This window comes from Maniola hyperantus, chromosome 17 (genome assembly GCF_902806685.2).
Source record: "Maniola hyperantus chromosome 17, iAphHyp1.2, whole genome shotgun sequence".
Classification (NCBI taxonomy): domain Eukaryota; kingdom Metazoa; phylum Arthropoda; class Insecta; order Lepidoptera; family Nymphalidae; genus Maniola; species Maniola hyperantus.
In genome coordinates, this window is record NC_048552.1 from 4573549 (window position 1) to 4596679 (window position 23131).

Consider the following 23131-nt stretch of genomic DNA (forward strand, 5'->3'; position numbering starts at 1 on the left):
CACTCGCTTGTCGTTGCTCGCCAACTCGTTTCACACTAATCGTAGGCGGTCGGACAAACTGGCGGAAACTTTGATTATACTTTTCTGTCAAGTATTTAAAGAACTAAGAGCGGTGCGAGTTGTTAACAACTTCCTATACTAAGTACCATGGTTGGTAATTTAAAAAAAAATCAAATACGTATGGGGAGGTAAAAATATTGCAAATATGAGTGCTGGGGGCGAGTGCGCCAATATGGTGCCTCGCATCTAAAACTGTCCCGGCCCAGTCCTGTAAGATAGGATGACACCACGTCTGTGTAATCCTAGCTTAAATAATATAATCAAATAGCAGAGTCAGAGCTACTTTTTAGGGTTCCGTACCTCAAAAGGAAAAACGGAGCCCTTATATGATCACTTTGTTGTCTGTCTGTCTATCAAAAAACCTACAGGGTACTTCCCGTTGCTAGAATCGTGACATTTGGCAGGTAGGTAGGTCTTATAGCAGACATTAGGGGAAAAATCTGAAAAGTGTGAATTTGTGGTTACTTCACACAAAAAAAATTAAATTGTGGTCATGAACTAAAAATTAGTATTTTCAATTTTCGAAGTAAGATAACTATACCAAGTGGCATACAAAAGCTCATAAAGCTCAAAAGTCATATAAAAGGGCATCACGTGTGCATTCTAAAACAGATTTTTATCTATTTTTATGCATCATAGTTTTTGAATCATCGTGCAAAATGTCGAAAGAAATACCCGAGTACGGAACCCTTGGTGTGCGAGTCTGGCTCGCACTTGACCGGTTTTATTATGTAAAAGATTCTACTTAGTAGATTATCTGTATCTGGGTCGTAAAAAATTTGCGTCACAAATTAAAATTTGTTTTTGTTTCGTTTTCCTTTTACCTACCCACAAACTAACTTATCAATAGAAATATACTTAATTTTCTTTTTCAAATAAACTTTTATACTTACTTCTCAATCGTCAAAATATGATCTACTACTAGTTCCGAATGGCTTTCCTATCAAAAAGAGCCGGTAAGAAACTCGGCGGTTGTTCTTTCAAAAGATTCGATATTATGCCATGTATGTAAGAAATTATTGCAGTCCCGCGCATTGCTGACTATCCACAAATAAAACTGAATTGATTTCAAAAATGAATCATAATTTTATTTCATTTTAAATATTACAATACAAGTATAATATGCTTACGGCAGATATCTATTTGAAAATCAAGGTCAGTGATACAAAAATAAAAAAAATATTTATTAAATTATTAAATTACAAAAGTACCTCTAATTCGTTCACTTGTATAAAATATAAAAGTATTGAATGCGTTTCCATTGAAGCAGAGAATACCAGAATGAGTGGGTACCTGACGAGACGTGACGTGATTATAATAATATAATATCGAAGTGAACAATCATCGCCTCATCATTTGAGTAAAATCTTATTCGGAAATTTCGGCTCCTCTTGTCTCCCACTCTCACGGTAGTCTGCATCAATACGCTACGAAAATTAAGTGTGCATTCGTCGATTTTAAAGTCAAATGCATAACCACAAATTCAACGGCACTCAAACTATGTAAGTACAATAATTTTTGGCTGTTAGCTTGCAGTCCTTTAGATTTCTGTAATGACCGCTTACTTTTCTTACGTTCGTGGCGCGTACTTAGTGATAATGAATTGCCGTTCATCACATAAACAATTTGCAAATATGTTAATTCTTTTGTATTAGGTACTCATTATGTAGTTATTTTAAATACATACGTAACTGGCTGTGTTAAAGCAAACACACATAATAAGAACTTCTTGTGTAGATATTAAATGTGCAAGACTAATATCATCTTCGAAGACAAGCATTTGTTATGATAAGCAAGTCGTAGATAAAATTTTACATCTAATAGGGTATGTCATTAAGAAATCCTAATCGTTTGAAAAATCTGAAATCGGGAGGAATGGATAAAGTCCAGCTGTACAGCGAAATGTAATTTATATTTTATCAGTTACTTAATTTAATATGGCAGTGCGTATATTTTTCAAAGTAGCAAAATTTCAGCACAATTCAGCCGTATTGACGAACGATTTTCGCCCACTCCCACGGGTAGTTCCTCTGGACGAAAGCGAGCGTACGACGAATTTGACGGGTCTCTTGCGCGGAGCATTGTGGACACGCGCCGCGAAGGACGAGTGGTGCGAGTGCTGGAAAAAAATATCTCCATCATATTCCTTCCTCATTGCTGAGACTCGTGACGTGTAAGGAGGAAAATCATCATCATCATCATCATGATCAATCGCTGGCCCAATAGGTACCTACTGAGAACGGGTCTCGTCTCAGAATGAGAATGGTTTAGGCCATAGTCTGTCACGCTAGCCCAGTGCCCAGTCACACACCTTTGGGAACATTATGGAGAACTCTTAGGCATGTAGGTTTTCTCACGATGTTTTCCTTCAACATTAAAGCAGTGGTTATTTAAAAATAATCTTTTATTATTCTCAGTTGAACCACGTTAGTACTATTATATTATTCTGTGGTAGAATAAGCTTACGTGTCGAGTACTCACCGTTGCGACATAATAATAGCACAGGAAAGTAAGCAGGATGGAATTTTCCTCTTGAGATGGTGTAAACGCAAATCTATGCCGTATGCCTTATGGATATTCTATATAATTATTAAAGCCTCTAGCTCATCGGCAAGTTAATTTAAAATCGATTGCAAAAACTGACAAACAAACAGACCGACAAGAAAGGGAATCAATAAAACCGTGTTAAAAATAATTGTAAAATCAAAAAAGTTTTTCCTGATCTTACTTAGTTATGACAATGGTTTGCACCATTAAATAAAATTATCTGAGAACTAGCTAATGCTCGCGACTTCATTCGCGTAGACTACACAAACCTCTATTTTACCACCTTACGGGTTGAATTTTCATAGTCCTTTCTTGGCGGATGTCTACGTCATAATAGCTATCTGCATGCCAAATTTCAGCCGGATCAGTCCAGTAGTTTGAGATGTGCGTTGATAGATCAGTTAGTCAGACAGTCAGTCAGTCAGCTTTTCCTTTTACATATGTAGATAACATTTGCGGTCCAAAGTAAATTGTACAATACGATACAAATTCTTGCATTGCTGGTCCTAGGAATGAGCATGAATCATTCAAAAGTGTATTTACAAATTAAATTTCGTCGTAAAACTTGTAAGCTGGTTGAATTTTTCCTGTTTTGAAATGAATAGCGATGACGTCGTCCTTTCATTCTAGAAGTTAGGGGTTCGCGGTGAAGGAAAACATCGTGAGGAAACCTGCATGCCTGAGAGTTCTATATAATGTTCTCAAAGGTGTGTGAAGTCTGCCAATCCGCACTGGGCCACCGTGGCAGATCTTCTGATTCTGAGACCCGTACTCATCTATGGTCTAAATTTAGATAATCTCTCTATCGCAAACGTTGAGTCCTTTAGTCCATTAATGGACTAAAGGACTCCACGTTTGGACTAAAGGACGCAAACGTTGAGTCCTTTAGTCCATTAATGGACTAAAGGACTCCACGTTTGCGATAGCCAGAGGGATGCAGGTCAGTTCCTGCCACTTAGAAAGAAAGAAAGAAAACTTTTATTTGATCACTACACTACAGTAAACCTTAAAGCTTATTAAATCAATCTACATAATTAAACTGATAAGTAAAAAAGTAATAATAAAAATATACTAGGTATATACACGAATTACGTAATTTCTGATTTCACTACCCAATACCCATATTATAAATGTGAAAGTGTGTTAGTTTATTGGTTCGTTGGTTTATTGGATTGCTGGTTTGTTGGTTTGTTGTTTGTTAGTTTGTCATTCAATCACGTCGCAACGGAGCAACGGATTGGCGTTTTTTTGCATGGGTGCATCTGCAGAGTGACAAAGGCTACTTACTTTTCATTCCGGAAAACCCCACGGGATTTTTTAAAATCCTAAATCCAGGCGTACATCAGCTAGTAATACTTATAATATCATTACAAAATTGAAATCAACTCACTTCGTAGTCTAATTCCAACTGGATCACACGGGCCCTCTCCTAGTGCGCATCTGATGTGGCGCTACATCTTCCCCCGGTCAGCTAGCGTTCTCTCCAATTGAACGTCTGTCACCTGAAGCGCTGAAAGCGCTGCTATGCAGGAAATCGCCATAAATGGAAATGAACTCACTTCGTAGTCTAATTCCAACTGGATCACACGGGCCCTCTCCTAGTGCGCATCTGATGTGGCGCTACATCTTCCCCCGGTCAGCTAACGTTCTCTCCAATTGAACGTCTGTCACCTGAAGCGCTGAAAGCGCTGCTATGCAGGAAATCGCCATAAATGGAAATGAACTCACTTCGTAGTCTAATTCCAACTGGATCACACGGGCCCTCTCCTAGTGCGCATCTGATGTGGCGCTACATCTTCCCCCGGTCAGCTAGCGTTCTCTCCAATTGAACGTCTGTCACCTGAAGCGCTGAAAGCGCTGCTATGCAGGAAATCGCCATAAATTGAAATGAACTCACTTCGTAGTCTAATTCCAACAGGATCGCACGGGCCCTCTCCTAGTGCGCGTCTGATGTGGCGCTGCATCGTCCCCCGGTCAGCTAGCGTTCTTTCCAGTTAGACGTCTGTCATCTGAAGCGCTAGAAGCGCTGCTATGCAGGAAAACGCCAAAAAAATTGAAATCAACTCACTTCGTAGTCTAATTCCAACTGGATCGCACGGGCCTTCTCCTAGTGCGCATCTGATGTGGCGCTACATCTTCCCCCGGTCAGCTAGCGTTCTTTCCAGTTAGACGTCTGTCATCTGAAGCGCTAGAAGCGCTGCTATGCAGGAAAACGCCATAAAAATTGAAATCAACTCACTTCGTAGTCTAATTCCAACTGGATCGCACGGGCCCTCTCCTAGTGCGCATCTTATGTGGCGCTGCATCGTCCCCCGGTCAGCTAGCGTTCTCTCCAGTTGGACGTCTGACATCTGAAGCGCTGAAAGCGCTGTTATGCAAGAAAACACCACGAAAGCGCCCGCAACCAAAGTCTAGACAAACAAATAAAATAGGTTAAGGTACACTGAAAGCTTGTAGTTACTTACATCACGTTAGTGAAACAATTCGTACCTTCTTAATTAAAAAAAATACACGACTGCCCAGCCATATTAAAATGTTAAAAAAAATATAGCCAGTAGGTAAGTAAAGTGAAGTAAAATATTCTTTTCATCTCATTCGCTCGGAAAGGATTCCTATGCCCTTTGAAATCTGCGTGGAAAGCGGACATTTCTGAAAACGTTGCGCTCCTTTTTTTGGCAATCGTGTAATAATAGAGCCTCAATAGCTCAACGGGTACAGGAGTGGACTGAAAATCGAAAGGTCGACGGGTCAAACCCCGCCCGTTGCACTATTGTCGTACCTACTCCTAGCACAAGCTTTACGCTTAGTTGGAGAGGAAAGGGGAATATTAGTCATTTAACATGGCTAATATACTTTTTTTTTAAAACATCAAAACTGGTACCATGGTTTTGGAGAAAATCGCGAACAAACATACACACAGTTTTCATACAGAACCTCCTTTTTAAATTAGTTCATTCCTTACAAATATTATTGAGTAACTAGTTTTGTTGCAATTCGGTTGTATTTATATAGCTAACCTAAGTACTTAACATCACTGGCTCAATCACTCGAATTAACGCATCAACCAATTCCCAGAATCTTGCGTGCACCACGTAGGTACCTACATAGCTAAATCCTGCACCTATGACCTTCCTTACTAAAAGATACTTCAAAATATAAGAAAAACAGTTTAAATACCTGCATTTTCACCAAAAATCCAATCCGAGGTTTGAGCCACCCAAAAAATTGGCCCGCGTCGTCGTAAGATCGTATTGTAGGTATATTTTTTATTATTCAAGTTTGGGCAGCGCTCGGCCGACGCATAGGGACTGACCACAATCATTGAATTAACTAATTCTGGACCACCTCCCCCTTCGCCGGTGATTAGGCGTCAATGTGTCACGATATCTCGTTACTGTGAATTTTGTCCGGATCTTTGTAGGGCAATGTAGGGTCATTGTTACCTACTGGGTTAGGTATTATTTTGAGCTCAGCGTTATTCTTGATAAACGGCATTGTTTGATGATAAGAACGAGGATTTACCTAGGGAGGTACCTACTTAGGTAGATTATTCCTCTGTCCGTTTTTAGGGATCTAATCTTTCTCAATGATGATAAAAAAAGAATACCTGGCTGAGTTTGTTGTTGGCTCTTTTCAGACCGGGCGCGTTTGGAACCCTCGTAGCTTTAGTTTTAAGTTTACGCAATTAATTATCACCACATAAGTATTATAAATTCAACACTTGACAATCAAAAAGTGTACAAATACCTAGTAGGTAGGTACCCAATTTGAATAAATGATTTGACTTTGAAATCTGTAATGAATAGATGGATGATCAACCCATAGCCGGCTCACTACTGAGTACGGGTCTCCTCTCAGAATGAGAATGATTTAGCATAGTCTACCACACTGGCTAAGTACGGATTGGCAAACTTAGCACAGCACATTTTTGAAAACATTATGATGAACTCTCAGGAATGAAGATTTCATCACGATGTTTTCTTTCACCGTTAAAGCAAGTGATATTTAAACCTGAACGCCTGAGAGTTCTCCATAATGTTCTCTGGTGGTGAAGTCTACCAGATCCAATCCGTACTTGGGCAGCATGGTGGACTGTGGCAAAAACCCTTCTCATTCTAAGAGGAGACCCGTGCTCAGTAGTGCGTCGGCGATGACTTGATGATGACGCAGGTTATAGGATATTACATAATTAAACAGTAATTGCTACCACAAGTTAAGATCATTGATGAGTTGAGCGCCTCAAGATTTAAATGACGAAGTAGGTATAATATTACAATAGTAAAGACACGTACGTCGTACGTACTACAGTAGTAAACAAAAATAAATTACATAGAGTAATTTATGTATTAAGATTTATTATAAATAAGCCCAATCAAAAAATTTTGAAGATTTTTTAAAATTGATTTTCCAACAGAATGTATATTGTAGGGTAAAACCAAAATCGCAAGTGGAAACACTGCCTGCTTTTACGTCACAGATTGTCACAGATTAAACAATACAGAGTGACGCAAAGTAAGTGGTATAGAATCATAGAATATAGACATACTGACATACATAGGTACCTACCTACTTGAATTCTATGGCTTGTAGGCTGCACAAAGAAGTCCATTTTTCATAAATTTTGCTAGTTTATCTTCTAAATTAACTATATCTTTACATTTTAGAAGTATAAAAAAATGTTATAAAGTTTGTTTTCATAGTGATTGTCGTTAAAAACATGAAAAAACAAATGATAAAACACCCTAATTAACGACTTGTCATTCAATCATATGGTAGTAATTAATGATGTCAGTGTTTGTTTACTAATGACTATTTTGGTAAACATCTCGCGATGAACCTTCCTAGGACCACAGGAGAGTCTTCGTGTAAGCGTCAAGAAAATGGCGACGGTGTCGAGCCTGAACGCCCACTAAAGAAGGCACGCTTTGCATGGGAAGTAAAGGGAAAATATCATTTGAGAAATGAGTTATCCGAGACGAAATCGAAGACGGACACAGCTAGAGCCGGCTCCTCGTCGGAACACGAAGCTAAATTAGTTGGAAATACAGAACAGAATCTCGAAATTTTGGGCGACTATTTGTTGAAGCAGGATTTCAACACGTTGGACTCGATCACCGATAGTAATGCTTTATTACCCAGCGCGAGTCTTTCAACGGAGAAACTCGCGTATCCTAGATATGTGAGCTCGTTTGAGAGCAGCAGGGACTTCAGTGAAAGTAGTAGTAGTAATGAACGCACACCTGTACCTAAATCATTGGTGTATTCTAATAAGGATGCTGAAGATCAGTGTATAGCACGATGGCAAGCAAGACAGGTAATAAAATATTTATAACTGGGCTTACATTTAAAAAATACTATCTAATTACTGTGACATTGTTGTAGATTAAGTATATTCTATGAGTTTTATGACAATCAAAATTATTACTATCACATTTACAATAATCTCAACAGCTGAGTTTCCTGTTTTCCGTCCTTTCTTTACTGCTGACTGTACTTTGTGTTGTTTATTTCCTTCTTGTTATTACTCCAGCTCATCTAAGCACAGTAAGCAGTGATAGCCAAGTGGTTAAGATGTGAGCCTCCTAGTTCAGAGATCTGGGGTTCAATTCCAGGCACACACCTTAATTTTAAGAGTTATGTGCATTTTAAGTTAAGTACCTAACGCTTGATTTACCGGTAAAGAAAAATATGAGGAAACCTGCATGCTTGAGAGTTCTCCATAATGTTCTCAAAGGTATATAAAGTCAGTGTGGTAGACTATCCAACCCAAAATCTCATTCTAAAGACCTGTGCTCAGTACTAGCGAGTGATGGGTTGATGATGATGATTCTAAGCACACTCGAAACTTAAAAACCTAAAAGGCTGCCCAGATCATAAACCTCTGAAACCGGGAATAGAATGCTGAGATACTTCAGTATTAAATTTGGATGTCGTTGTTTCAGATGGCCAAATGTTTTGTTGATAATACAATAAACCGCGTCCTAGACAACTGGCTGATTGCACCCCTCCCTGCCGATATGGACAACAATAGAGTGTTTGCCCTTGATGCAGCAGAGTTCATCAACAATCTTCCTGGTGACAACAGTATTGAGAACGAAGCCATACTCATGGCGATATCAGCGCACGGATTACAAAATAACTCTAGTTCATGTAGTGATGAAACGAATAATTTATCTCAGAGCAACTATTCAAGTAAAGATCTATCTATATCACCTCCTAGTAGTCCTCTACCGTCAGATGATGAAACAATTCAAGAATCAAATCCTTGTACGAATGAACCGAATCAAATTGATGAAAGCTCGTCCAATGATTTCGATATGGCCTGGTCGTCCAATGATGTAAAACAAAATGTTAACAATAATTTGCCTGTATCATTTTATCCTGATACATCAAATCTTTCATATCAATATTTTAGCGAGTCTGATAACCCGAATAGTAGCAATACTGGGTATGAGGAAAATGTAAATTCAAATGACAATAATCATTATGACTTTTTAGATGCAGCTGTCACTTTCGCTATACAATATAAAGGATTGACATCATATGGGACAGATTATGGTTAATTTTTTGCATTATTCATAACTGCCAATTTAAATATTGTGTAAAGTTTGTCACTGACTTTTGCTGCACTGGTCAAGTTATACAGAACATGCAGCATCTGGGTGAATATTATTTAATTACTAGATGACGCCCGCGGCTTTTCTCGCGTTGATTTAGGTTTTTAAAATCCCGTGAGAACTTCTCATTTTCCAGGACAAAATGTAGCCTATCCATAGCAGCTTGTCTCTGGAAAGCAAGGTATCTCTGTACAAAATTTCGTAAAAACATTTAAATGGATGATTCTTTAAAAATCATGTAAGATCACCACGATTTAGGAATGCAATTCCTTACAGCATCAGGGTTAAGGAGCTGGGTCTTCGAGTTCAACAATAAGGTCTTTACTTGGAAAGGTTCTTTAAGTAAATTTACTCTGACGATATTGTGTTTTGACGCTCGAATTCTATCCATGTTGGTGAGGTAAAATCTTACTAACCAATAACCATACTGCACCAGCACCTAGTGTTTTAGAGTCATACTTTTGTAGGTTCCATAACTGCCATAGATCTGTAAATTGTTACCAACATTATAAGTAAAACTATTTTTTTTATTGTTCAGCTGTTAAAACATTTAACTACCTACTAACAATTTAATAATGATCAAGACTCAGAATTATATGTAGGAACTATAGTATAGGCATATTATGATTAAACAAAACTAATGCAATTAATTTTAATTCAGTGCATCTTAATTCAACATACCTAGTTACTTTTGATCGCTGTGCTGTTTTTTAATTTTAGGATCTATTTACGTTAGGCATAATTATATTTCAAAAAATTCTGATACCTACCTGACTCAAATATGCATGATTTTTGTAGATATGTGAGGAGGCATTTAAATTTTGTGATATTATTTTTAAAAAAGATGCTCCGAAATTGACTCAGATTCTGTTCTAATTTTATTATAAAAGTACAAATCGTTATTGTAAATTCGCATTAAGATATTGATGGAGCGTTTTTATTGATTTGCTGCTGATGTGTTCACTCAATTTGTGCCATAGGAGGCGCCATTAACTGTCGAAGTGTCTAAAGAGCTTCCGAGACACGGTCAAGCACGTAGATTTTTGCTTGTGTCAAACATTTGCGTACCTGATGCGATTTTATACAGGATGTAACCAGAACGCTGGCAAAATTTTGCTTGAACCGACGTTCGGACAGTGTTCGAGATATGAGACAAGTGCAAGCAAACGGCTTGATCAAGCAAAAGTCAAAACAAGTCTATAGTTCGCGATAGGTCGCCATAGCAATCGGCGTAGGAGGCGGGGGGATGCCTCGCACACCCGCACGTCACAAGTTAGCGCGGGGGCTGTGCGGGGCGTCCCCACCCCGATTGCCGTGTCGATCTGTCGCGTACTATACATGCTAGACATCAAGCAGCTTGACCGTCTCGGTAACTCTTAAGCGAAATCAATGCAAGTCTGTAAATTTGAAAATTATGTACATAATAACTATGGCTAATTCTATTGTACACACAATTTTCTAAACTAAACCTACTGGACGGGTCTAAATCTAGTGCTATCCTTATTCAAGGGAGTATTACGTAAGAGATAGCAATATAGACCTGCCGTTTAAGTTTAGAGATTGTATATACAACAGAATTAGCGACTTAGGAGATAAATTCTTTAGTTATGTCACACAACTTTCATAAGAAATGAAAATACATAATTCCAAGATCCTCTATCTTGGAATTTTACAAAGTTGTCACACTTCCTTAGGCCTTCAAATGACGAAATTTATTTTATCGTTTGCAGTTTACTTAAAGGTTGTCTTCTACTGCTCGTCGCTACTGACGGAGCGCTGCGCCGTACCGCTTGCGGAAATGAAATGTGAGTGAAGACCTTCATAATATTCAGTCTTGACTGTATTAATAATTGTGGCTAATTGTTGTTGGCACACAATCTCTAAACTAAATAAGGTCTAATTAAAATAACAGTTGTAATATTGCTATTCCTTATATAAAATACGCCTTGCGGAAAAGGACAGCAATAGATTTAGGCCTGTACACTTATTTAGTTTACAGATTGTGCAAGAGAATTAGCCACATTGTATGAAGTAAGTTGTTTGTTAGGTGAAATATTTTTATACATTCTACTTTTATATTTAATTTTGTACTCGAATTTTATTTACTGTACTGTAAAAATTATATTTTTGCTGTTGTGCAATGGAAAATAGTTTAACAGAATTTAAAATAAAATAAAATGGTTTGTTTGTTAGTTTTAGACTTGTATGGGCATACGCCATACATACTAGAAACAGTGAATAAAGTATGTATATCCAACTTATTTTGTCTTTACTTTTATATTTTTCGACTTCCTGAGTGACGCGACTTAATAAAATCAATATTTATTCCGGGTTCGATCCCTGTCTTGATATCAGTAGGTGTATATAGGTACGTAGGTAAGTATGAAAAATTTGCTGCTTCGCTGTCATGTGCGATCAGCATTAGACTAAGAAAAAAAAAAGATTCCGACGAATTGAGAACCTCCTCCTTTATTTGACGTCGGTTAAAAATGAATGAGCTTTTGTGATCAAAAATATAATAGGTAGGTATATCGTAGTAAAAAAAGTATGGTTAATATAAAATAAAAAAATTCCTCAATAACAATTTTATTATTGCTTGTTATTATTCACATAATACAAAATAAACTATGCACAAGTTTAAGACCACTGATGTAATTCTATTTTGAGTTTATAAAATATTCTGAAATACAACTTCTTGCATACACAACAGTAGTGTTATTTGTACTGTGGGCCGAACAGATCTTGCAGTTTTATTGAATAAAGGTTACCACTCATTACACCGGAGCAACTCCGTAAGCGATATTTTCCTTTAAACGATACTTCAGTAATCTCTGAAATCATTATTGACCGAAAATAACGAACCAAACTTTTTAATGAGTACAATAATTAAATCTCAAGTTATATTTTACAATTTAATTGCATGTCTAAAATAACTAAAAATATAGATTAAACACTTGTTTAAAATCCATTAGACATTACAAGTGCTCGAAACTAATTTTATCTACTTATGCGATTTCAAGAAACCAATCGACGCTTACTAAGCAACTTAGCCGTGGTTTATATGCAGTGGTATTTTTAACGCTGTCCCTTTATTGTATATTCCGTAGGGCCCAACGTACATAACACGTAACAAGTGTAACTAATTTACATAGCAGCAGTCTCCCTTAAATAAATTGTGATGCTCTCACGACAATATTAATATTACATTACATTCATGGCCGCGTATCCTAGATATTTAATCGATTTCTAATTTATAAGTAACTGTACAATTTAGCATTATTCGTCGATTCGTTAAATATATGTACAAAGAGTTATCTCATCAGCCAAACCTCTAAGCGATTACAACTACCTACAATTAAAACTTTCTCGAAAAAATAGAACCTAAGTTGCCGATTCAAGATTCGCACACAATCAAGCAGCGCGTCGCAACTCATTAAATTAATTCCCCCGTGACATTATTTCATGGACTATAATTACATGACTGTAACTCTATATTATGATATTATGATAACTCTTACCGAGTTCTGACTTCTGATACCAGCTAACGGTTATCAGTGACTTATGGCACAACGCTGTTCAAGCACAGCACACAACTCATATTATTTAAATGAACGAGTTTCGTGACTCGTGGATGCTGCGCTGAAGCGGTGCGGTAGATATAAGTCAGTGATGACCTTTAGTTTACACATTTCTTTTTATTTTGATTTCTAGATTTTAGTAGTGCCAGATAGTTTACGTTTTATTAGTAGTACATTTATGGGCAAGTTTTTTTTCATTCGACCATGGATGTTTCGCAATCTTTTTACAATATAAATTATAAACTAAAATATGTATTTCGATAAATACCTACCAATACAATAGGTATTATGATTTGTTAAGAGTCGACAGGATTTGAATAGCACCCGAGAGGTATACTTGCCCGTAATTAAGAGGCTTTTAAAGTTGGACCTGGATTAGATATATTGACTATATTATAGTATCTAGTAATACATTAAATAAGTGATGTTTTATACAAATCATACTGGCCAGTAAACCAAAAGTACCATCTCAAAATTATATAATCTATAAAAATGCGAATGGATCAATTGAGTGTAAATTGTTTGTGTTTATTAAATAGTTTGACAACCATCACCTTTTTTTAAATATATTATCACTTAAAAAGTAAGTGAATTGTTTTTCGTATTGTTAAAGCATGTCATGGTATTGGATATAAATAAATAGCTGTTTATCTATCTCATATTAATCACATAATTAATGATTATGTAAATAAGTAAAATAAATAAATATTGCTCTCAAAAAACATAAGTGTATATGGCTTAAGCACTGTTTTGCTGCATTTTCATTTAAATTAATAAATACATTAAGCATATAAGTATTTGGGATCAATGCACTCATAAAATAAAAATACATGGGGGCTATATCTAGCGGCCAGTAAACGTTAGAGTTCTCAAGTAAACCAAAATCGTGCAAAATAGTCTGCAGTATGTACGCAAATTAACTAAATTAAGTAATTAAGTATAAACGCAAATTATTTCACAAGAGTTTCGACTACTTAGGTATAGTAAATCTATTGTAGAGTTGGTTTCAGGACAAAAGAGCTCTGCAAAGGCAGCTCATTCCCACTACCAAATAGATCGATAAAATCCCACTGCATAAGTCAAGGTCAGAATCATTTTTACCTTATGCCAACTGTACTTAAAGATCAGTTAATTGTCGCTTCGCTGGCTTAATAGCTTGGCTCAGTCGAAAATATTTCTTGCACACTGGTATAAAAACTAATATTAAAACATTTAAGTAACTGACAAAATAATAAATCATCACAACCGATATATAAAGTTTGGGCTATTTTCATGTAAAAATAAGCAAGTTTACAAGCTGCTATTAATTCAAAAAAACTAATTTAAAACTATTAGGGGAAATGGCACAAGACGGTAGACGAGAAAGATGTAATGCAACCTGCACAAAAACATATTAATATTAACTATGTAAAGAAAAATGTTGCATAAACCATTCGTTTACCAATTCGGTAAAACAAAATTTTGATTAAATTCATACTAATTAAGTTTTGTTAATTTGGTTTACTCATTGTTTGTTTGCATCAGAATTGACATCCATATCTAATAAATCCAACTAGGTTTAGTCCAATTTTTATATTCCGCACATTGCCATATTTAAATCATTAATTTCGACTCCAGATAAAGATCCACTGCAGTGACTGAGGTTTCATAAAATAGCTGCAGAATCACTCCTTTAAGTCACAACCTTACTGGAGTCTACACTAATATAATCTCAATACATAATCCTAAAAGTCATCACTCATATACCGCACCACAGCACAGCTCCAACACAGCACTATTTTGAAAAATGATAAACAAAAAAATCACAAAAACAAAACACGACTTGAAGCTCACATTATAATGTTAATTTCCAAAATAGCTGTCAGCTGTGTGCTGTGCTGGAGCGGTGCGGTACAAATCAGCGACGACCTTTATCCTAAGTCCTACTATTGTATGTACATACCTTATTTTTACATGCTTAGTTAATTTTTGTTTATTAAAAATCTTCAAAAGTTAAAAAATTGACAAACACATTATAACACTCTTATACTTAACAAAGCGTATGGATTCATCGTTATTTACATGTATTTTATAGATAACGCGAAATGTTACATGCAAACTAGGGCACCAAATAATAAGTAAGTACATTCATTATTATCAGCAGTTACACGTAAGCATTGTATATTTACATTATCGGGTTAGGCACTACCACTATGTAAGGCCTTTAGTATATTTTATAATGCTTGTTTTATGATATTTTACACAGCTGTACTTGACTTTGAAACATTATCTCTTCTTATTAATAAAAAATTGTTTATTCAAAATTAGAGGGCAAATGCGATTTATAACTAAGGCACTTGTCCGACCGCCGACGATTAGCGAGAAACGAGTTCGAACAACTAAAAGCGAGTGTGTAATTGGGATAGTTTCGTCGCTGAGCTATGAGCGATTATGCGAGTGCGAAGGGCGATAACTCGCATCGGTTCTCGGAATGGCAGCCGGGACAAACATATTTTAATCTCTTTAAACGAGAGCGTCACTGAGCTAGTTTTTTTTCCGAAACTAGTGGAGAGAGAGAGTTCTCGCCGTCATTCAGTGAGCAATTATTAATAAATATATTTATCTCTTGACACGGAATCATACATCGATGACATACATTTCTTGAGCAAAAAAATGGTCGATAGCTAGTCGCTTCCTACGGGCTGATAACTAACGCAGTGTTCAACATTGAATGATATGCACCGAGCTCATTTAACATTTATTTTTAATCCTACGAAATATTATTATCATGATTCTCAATGAAGCGGTAATGTAGAACCAACCAATGTCAAATGAGTTAGATGACTTTCATTGATCACTGAGTTCGAGAATCACGCGGCGGTGGGACAAGTGCCTTATTGTAAGAACAGGTTTTATGGATAGTATTATTTTTTTATATTTTTAGCGAAGTTTTCATCAAGGAAAGGATACTGTCCCAAAGTTTATGACATGAATGAAAATTTAAAGACATGAATGAAAGGCCAGTGGTAGAATTTTTAGTACAATAGTATCAATTTTGTTATTAATGGCGTTATTACACATCGATCGAGGGAGGGAGGGTACGGTAAGTACCCGGTTTCGGTCTAGTTTTAACCATAAACCTATACCGAAGCCGACATTCTTAATTCCATAGGCATTATAATATTATGTAATATCCGCCATAAGACTAAACTAATATGATCAGGAAAGTACTTATGTTTTATCGTTCGTCGAAGAAGGTACCTACCTATCTGGTCTTTGAGTTTAGTGCAACAAAATTGATGCCAATGGAACAAATAAATATTATTTCATTTCAATAATTACTCTAGTTATTGCGCATTAAATAAAGGTAAGTAGGCCCTTTATTTGTTTAATATTTAGGTGAAGGTGATACTATAGATGTTCACGATTTAAAAATCCCGTAGGAATTCATTGATTTTCTGATACTTTCTTCTGATACTTCTGATGCTTTCTTTTAAACTCCGTCTAAATCGGTTAAACGGATAGGTCGTGAAAAGATATCGGACGGACATTTTTCGCATTTATGGATATAAATAAAAGTTGTTGGAACGAAACCCATTATTTAGTTTTGTATCATAATAAAACAAAAACAAATAATATCTATTTTCAATACGCTACGAACAGATTAAAGCCCGGTTTCCACCTAAGCGGAGGAGGGGAGATGTGTTCGTCGACAAATCAGATTTTTAAAAGATGACGTGATAAGTTTTTCACGCCATTTATTAAGGATCAGTAGGTCGATACTCGGTTTTGTAAAACCTGCATCAATCATTATTACAATCTCTATTGTTGTGATTGGCTGAATTTGTGCGATTCTTGTTGCAACAATGCATTGTAGCCTATTGGCGAGCCGCGAGCGAGCGAGCATCAACCAATCAGAGGTGATTGCGATCGTGACATTGTAGCTGTCATTCTACCGCATTCGAGCAGCTGATTGGTCGTCTGAACACAACTCCTCTCCACTCTGCTTGAGTGGAAACCAGGCCTACGGCTAGAATTTAAGTTTTGAGTAGGTATAATTATATTTCATCATTTATCTTTTAATAAATTCATAAACGAGGGCAGTTCATAACGTTTATGGTGTGGTGTTGCAAAAGCAAATTATTCGAGCGATTGCAGGGCCCACTTTTCATTTACTATTTATTAAGTATTGAAAATTATGTCGACAAGTAAGTAATAATTCTTATAATTCACATTTATTATAAGGCGGAAGTTTAGACTTATATAGATTATTCTAGAATATATTTACAATATGCACAAAGAGTAAAGCGACACACAACGGGCCACAAGATAACCGGCCAAGACTATATTGCTTGTTCCAGAATATTTTAATAACACAGCTTAAGGTGCTGGGTTTACAACATTAATTAAACATGTATGAATTGTGTCATACTTTTTTTTATAACAGCTTTACCTAATCCAAATCCCAGTGCACCAAAAATCATAGTGTGAATAAGAACATGTCACACTACGACTAATGAAAACTACTACCACACGAAACAACTTTTTAGTGTGACACGAAACAACTTTTTAGTTGTTACGTGCCACACTGTGGCAATAGTTTTCATTTGTCACAATGTGCCAACTGTCAAAAATGATGCCATGTGTGTATTGTTAGATTCTTACTACTTACTACACTATATCAGAGTTTGTTACTTGTTACACTATGTCAGAAATCAGAATTGCCAGAACCTGTTACATAGGTCAGTAGTTATTATAAGTCACACTACACACAGCAGTAAATGTTACTATCTGTGAGTAGTATTGGCAATCTATTTGCCTGCCTTTTTCACTCTTTATGACCTTCTAGTGTGCCGGAAATAAGACTCAGGTAAAGTTTTAAAAAAGCAACAATATTGTAGCTGCTTGCACCTTGAAAACAGATGATTTTCTGTTGATAAGTTCTAATAAAAAAATCGCATTAAAATGCAAAAAATTGAATTTGTACTTAAGGTATCCATCAAATTAGGATACCTTAAGCACAAATTCAATTTTTCTATAAGATAAAGTAAATTAAAAAATCATAGTTTTTACACAATTTAATGTCACAAATTTTATTTTATAAAAATTCCTGTCTAAATCCTATATCACACCTTTAATATTCTGTAAAACCAGTTAAGCGAGAGATCAGTAATTACTAATTACAGTGGCATGATGAGTGATCTTTATTCAACTGTTACAAAACAATGTAAGCATTGTTGTAAACACCAATACCCCATCCCACACTACCCGAAAAGAACGCACCGCACACGTGCGATCATATTATACGCATCAACGCAACCAGTCCGTTTTATGCGTAGATGGTGCGTACCTACTCTATAGCGTTAGTATTGCGCTACGCAGTGCATTTGTGCGAATAACCCAGCGCACTATTTTTCAATAGCTTTCGACATCTGTCATCTGTGTTGGTAAGTTGCGTGAACTTCCATGTATGCACTGCATTTAAACACACCAAAGATCTACTATATCACTATTAGATCAATTCAAATCATAGTAGCTACTTGATCAGATGATTCGAAACATTAAGACCAACATGCGACATGACTTGACGTCGCTCGATTGTTGCTAGTGTGTTTCTGGTCATACATATTATGTAGTGACTAAAATGATAGCTGATCTAATGCTATCCTTTTGCACAGAGAGCATTATGAAAGAGATATTAATATAAAAGATGTCATTTTAGTTTAGAGATTGTAAACTCCAGAATTAGTCACACTAATTACTTTGATTAGATTTGACTAGTCTAGACAGTTACACTTGATTTCATAGTCAAGATAGGAGCTTCTTTAGAGGAGGAATCAAACGACATATTGTGTCATATTCAACCTTTATGCAATGCATTAAGGTTGTGTATGACACATGTCGTCTGAATCGTCCTCTAAAGAAGCCCCAATCTTGACTATGAATTTCGGTGTTAATGTCGGGTCAGTGAGGTGGGATATTGAATGCGTTTCTATTCTACCTAGTGATATAGTTTTAGACATATTGTCAGTAATTATTTTTTTCTTCTCTAAATAAGATGCCACACATCCCTTACACTTTTGTCAATACTAAAGCATACCTCACTCATGTTAAAAATAAATACAAAACAGACTAGTTATTGACTGTCTGCAATTACAAAAATTCTTTCACCGCTTGTTGAATTGCATTTCGAAGAGTTTTCGAGTCTACACATTCATATATCACGCATCTAAATTACCCATGAGATCCTTCTTAGGGCTTCACTGACTTAAGACCCAAACACATTACTGTGTTGGTGACAAGACGTGACAGAAGTCGGTCAGAATCATACAAAAATTTTGTATGAAGACATACACACTATAGTCTGTCAATGGCGCGACACTCACGCGAGATTCGATTGGTCGTCCTCATAGCACTAAAATACAATAATGTGTTTGAATCTTCACGTCGCACGGCTCAAGATTAGCAAAAAGCTCGTCATTCAAATGTGGACTTTAAGTAATGTTATATAGATATTATATTCATTAATAGTGGGGACTTAGGACGGCAGTGTCGCGAGACATTGCTTAGTATACAGTGCAGCTGATGTGAGCGTGCCGCGACCGAGGCAAAATGCATCCATCGGTCGAGGCAGCAGGCGGCAGCCCTACACCAACAGCTCTGCGGGACATAACAATGCCTGGATAAACTTCCGAAAAGCGCATACGGCCGATGAATCGAAATTTTGGCATAGTAACGTATTTTAACCTTCTAATCACGAATATCATAACGAAAATTGGCGACAAAAAAAAAGTTCTTAATGAATGAAGGGATGATGGAGCAAGTCTTCTGGCATAGCCTATTAAAAAAAAAACAGTCAATCAGTTGACAAATTAGTTAATTAGATAAATAGGACTGATTAAAATTTTGTAACAAAGTTTTCAGCCAGAATTAGTTTTTACCAGGTAAAACAGGATTAAACTGCAAATGGGTTTCAGGTTCTACAAGACATGACTCTTTTTTCATTTGAATGACAATTTGTACGCTAGAGCAGTGCGATGCTGATCAGTGTCGACCTTTAAGTAGACCGATTCCATTCAATAAATTAATTTTCATAAAGTTCATGATGTAGTGAAATAAATACTTGTGATGGGGGTAGATGTCCACTCATATGACGTCCGGCAGGAGGGGTAGGATGGCGCATCGCTACGGTTTGAACTTCACAAGCGGTATGTTCTTAGAATGTAGGCACTTATCACAAACCCACTCTGCATACACTTCTGCCGTCAGTAACTGGAACGCAGGCTCCGTTAGGCCCGTGCATCCTCTGGAAGTGTATTTGAGTATGGTTTTTATACTTGAAGGCTCGGATTAACAACTTACAAAGATTATTTAGTCAAAGCTTAGACATTTCTTATTATTTCTATTGCATGGCCTTGTTATGGTTCCGTACCTCAAAAGGAAAAACGGAACCCTTATAGGATCACTTTGTTGTCTTTCTGTCTGTCTGTCAAGAAACCTACAGGGTACTTCCCGTTGACCTAGAATCATGAAATTTGGCAGGTAGGTAGATAGATCTTATAGCTGACATTTGGGAAAAAATCTGAAAACCCTGAATTTGTGGTTACATCACACAAAAAAAAAAATGTGGTCATGAACTAATAATTAGTATTTTCAATTTTCGAAGTAAGATAACCATATCAAGTGGGGTATCATATGAAAGGTCTTCACCTGTGAATTCTAAAACAGATTTTTATTTATTTTTATGTACTTATCATAGTTTTTGAATTATCATGCAAAATGTCGAAATATACGACTGTAGTACGGAACCCTCATTGCGCGAACCTGACTTGCATTTGGCGGGGTTTTTTTTGGTATAACTATTATTAGTTATTATTTTTTGTACAAAAAAGCTAGTCTGGAATCTGGAGTTTGATCCTATTTTGGAATTATGTGCTTTTTAAGCAATTAAATATCACTTGCTCTAATACTGAAGGAAAACATTGTAAGGAAACCTGCATGCCTGAGAGTTCTCCATAATGTTCTCAAAGTGTGTAAAGTCTGCCAATCCGCACTTGGCCAGGGTGGTGAACTATGGCCAAACTCAGCTCATTCTCAGAGGAGACCTGTGCTCAGCAGTAAGCTGGAGATTGATGGTGATTACTATTTTCTATACATCTAGTAAATTTGATAATTCTCACCTGTGAAACCAAAAATTGCACCCAGACTCGCAAAGGATAGCTTGATCATTATCATGCACCTCCTTGTGACACACTCCGCAGGGGTATATTGGTGGGGCATTGGGGTTCTGGGGGTTGAACACCATTGGCTGGTCCGGAGGATACACCTTCCCCGCACTCACTGGCATCGGTTTAGGCCCAAACATACCCATACTTTGACCCATGGGACCAACTCCTTGGCCTCCTGGCCCTCCCATTGACATTCCACTCATCCCAGCCAGAGGTCCACAATTTCCCATGCTACCCGGCCCAGGACCCATTCCCATAGATCCACTACCACCCATACCCATAGGCCCACCATGCCCCATATGATTACCAGAATATGGAGGCCCAGGCCCCATTGATGTCATGGGGCCATTCCCTCCCATGGGACCGCTTCCCATGCCTGAACCCATCGGACTGCCATGTCTCATCCCACCACAATGTCCTGGACCCATTCCTGCACTTTGCATTTGACTTGGGGACATTATTGAATTGCTCGGACCCATAGATCCATTTGAACAGCTAGGCCCCATGGGTCCATTCATACGAGGGTTCATTCCTGGTCCACCACCTCCCATTGGCCCATTAAGTGGCCCATTCATTGAACCAGCACCTAGAGGACTGTGCATGGGTGGCCCCATCGGACTGTTACTCATGTGACTGCCGGCCATTGAACCCATATTCATCGGACTGCCCATTGGTCCCGACGACATTGGTGACCCCATTGGCATGGAATTCATTGGACTCATTGGACTACCCATCGACCTTGATGTAGGCCCCATACCTGGACCCATGCTGTGATTACTCATACCCATACTCGGCCCACCCATAGGTGACATTCCACCCATGTGACCCATCGGACTCATATTCCCCATAGGACTTATCCCACCTCTTGGTGGCATCTGCTGACTCATAGGGCTCATCGAGTGAGGTAAAGGGCTCATGTGCCTCATTGGAGGTCCACCCATACTGTGCCCCATTGGGCCCATCATCCCCATTGGCCCGTTTTGACTCATCATAGGCCCATTCTGACTCATCATTGGCCCATTATGAGATACTGTTGATGGAGAATCATCAAAAGGGTTTGATGCAACAATTGTATCTCCATATCCCGTTAGAGGCGGTGGTAGTAAGTCTTGTGCAGTAGGCGGAGGCTGTGGAGTTGATAAGGCATTGTTTGCATTTGATGTTTTTCTCCTCTTTTTTGGATTGCTGGGCGCTGGCGCCGGAGGTGTGGGCGTATCCATCGGCGGCTTAAAATCTGGGGGCCCCAGCCCGGGGCCCGGCAGCCTGTATGACGGCATACCTGCCAGATTGTGACTCATCTTGATATTATTCTCTTCCAGCTCTAACAACCATTATGGTGAAGTTTGGACTAAAATGACTGCTTTAGATAACATATTCGCACATAAGGCATCGCATTGTCACGAGAAAGCGCAATAACGTGCCGGAAGACTGGTTGTGTCTATTTCTGTAACAAAAAAAAAATACTACATTACTGAGCTGCATTTCCTACGCATACTTGATATACCAAATATTTAATGAAGGCGTCGATTATTAAATTGTGTTTACAAATAGTGGCTGCAGGCGCCAATGGTTACGTTACGAAGGAGAGCAAAAATAGAGACACAGGTAACCTGCTCATTATAAATGCATAAAAGCCCTCGACTCGTCCGTGAATTGTACACTCGCAGTTACTATGCACCAGATAAAACGGGAATAAACATATAAAACTCACAGCATTATCAATTTAGCATCGGAATTACTGATTATTTTTTGTCCTCATCAAGACTCCAAGGCAGGCGTGCAACATATGACAAAATACCAAAAGTAAACCACTTCTTAACTCTAGTTATCTCTATTCACTGAAGGTGTTCAGGTAGAGTATTGTTTTAACACACGTGAAGTACACTTATAGCATGAAATACCACTCCATTGAATACATTTTTATTTACGACTCACGATATTCCAAACAACACACGCCACATTCACGATGTATTTTTATCAGAAAATTGCCGCTAGAGGTCGTCCTTTACTTTTTTCTGAGCTTTTTTATATTATCTATATAAATAGACAAAGATAAACTAATAAAATGTAATTATATTTAAATTAAGTTTTATGTATAAATAGGAGATTTGTCCTAAAACAT

General features: G+C 37.4%; 2 protein-coding genes and 1 pseudogene across 2 annotated transcripts; 1 reads left to right on the forward strand and 2 right to left on the reverse strand.

The window, feature by feature from the left end:
- Window positions 1–1126: 1126 nt before the first annotated feature.
- Window positions 1127–5790, reverse strand: LOC117989913 (uncharacterized; annotated as a pseudogene).
- Window positions 5791–7162: 1372 nt separating this feature from the next.
- LOC117989908 (probable serine/threonine-protein kinase clkA) lies at window positions 7163–11485 on the forward strand. The gene is made up of 2 exons (XM_034977303.2): window positions 7163–7921; window positions 8550–11485. Exons 1-2 carry the CDS (start codon window positions 7439–7441, stop codon window positions 9168–9170), a joined length of 1104 nt encoding a protein of 367 aa, XP_034833194.1. The 5' UTR covers window positions 7163–7438; the 3' UTR covers window positions 9171–11485.
- A 313-nt stretch (window positions 11486–11798) lies between these two features.
- pygo (pygopus family PHD finger) lies at window positions 11799–22997 on the reverse strand. The gene is made up of 3 exons (XM_034977302.2): window positions 22721–22997; window positions 20962–22453; window positions 11799–20087 (listed from the first exon to the last, which is right to left on the reverse strand). Exons 2-3 carry the CDS (start codon window positions 22305–22307, stop codon window positions 19967–19969), a joined length of 1467 nt encoding a protein of 488 aa, XP_034833193.1. The 5' UTR covers window positions 22308–22453; window positions 22721–22997; the 3' UTR covers window positions 11799–19966.
- Window positions 22998–23131: the final 134 nt, after the last annotated feature.

Bases quoted from the DNA above. Each gene is read 5' to 3' on its own strand.
- pygo (XM_034977302.2), bottom strand. From the start codon at position 22,307: ATGAGTCACAATCTGGCAGGTATGCCGTCATACAGGCTGCCGGGCCCC. The intron at 20,088-20,961 runs GTGAGAATTATC...ATACACTTCCAG, and splicing joins TGCAATTTTTGGTTTCACAG to AGGATGCACGGGCCTAACGG.
- LOC117989908 (XM_034977303.2), top strand. From the start codon at position 7,439: ATGAACCTTCCTAGGACCACAGGAGAGTCTTCGTGTAAGCGTCAAGAA. The intron at 7,922-8,549 runs GTAATAAAATAT...TCGTTGTTTCAG, and splicing joins CACGATGGCAAGCAAGACAG to ATGGCCAAATGTTTTGTTGA.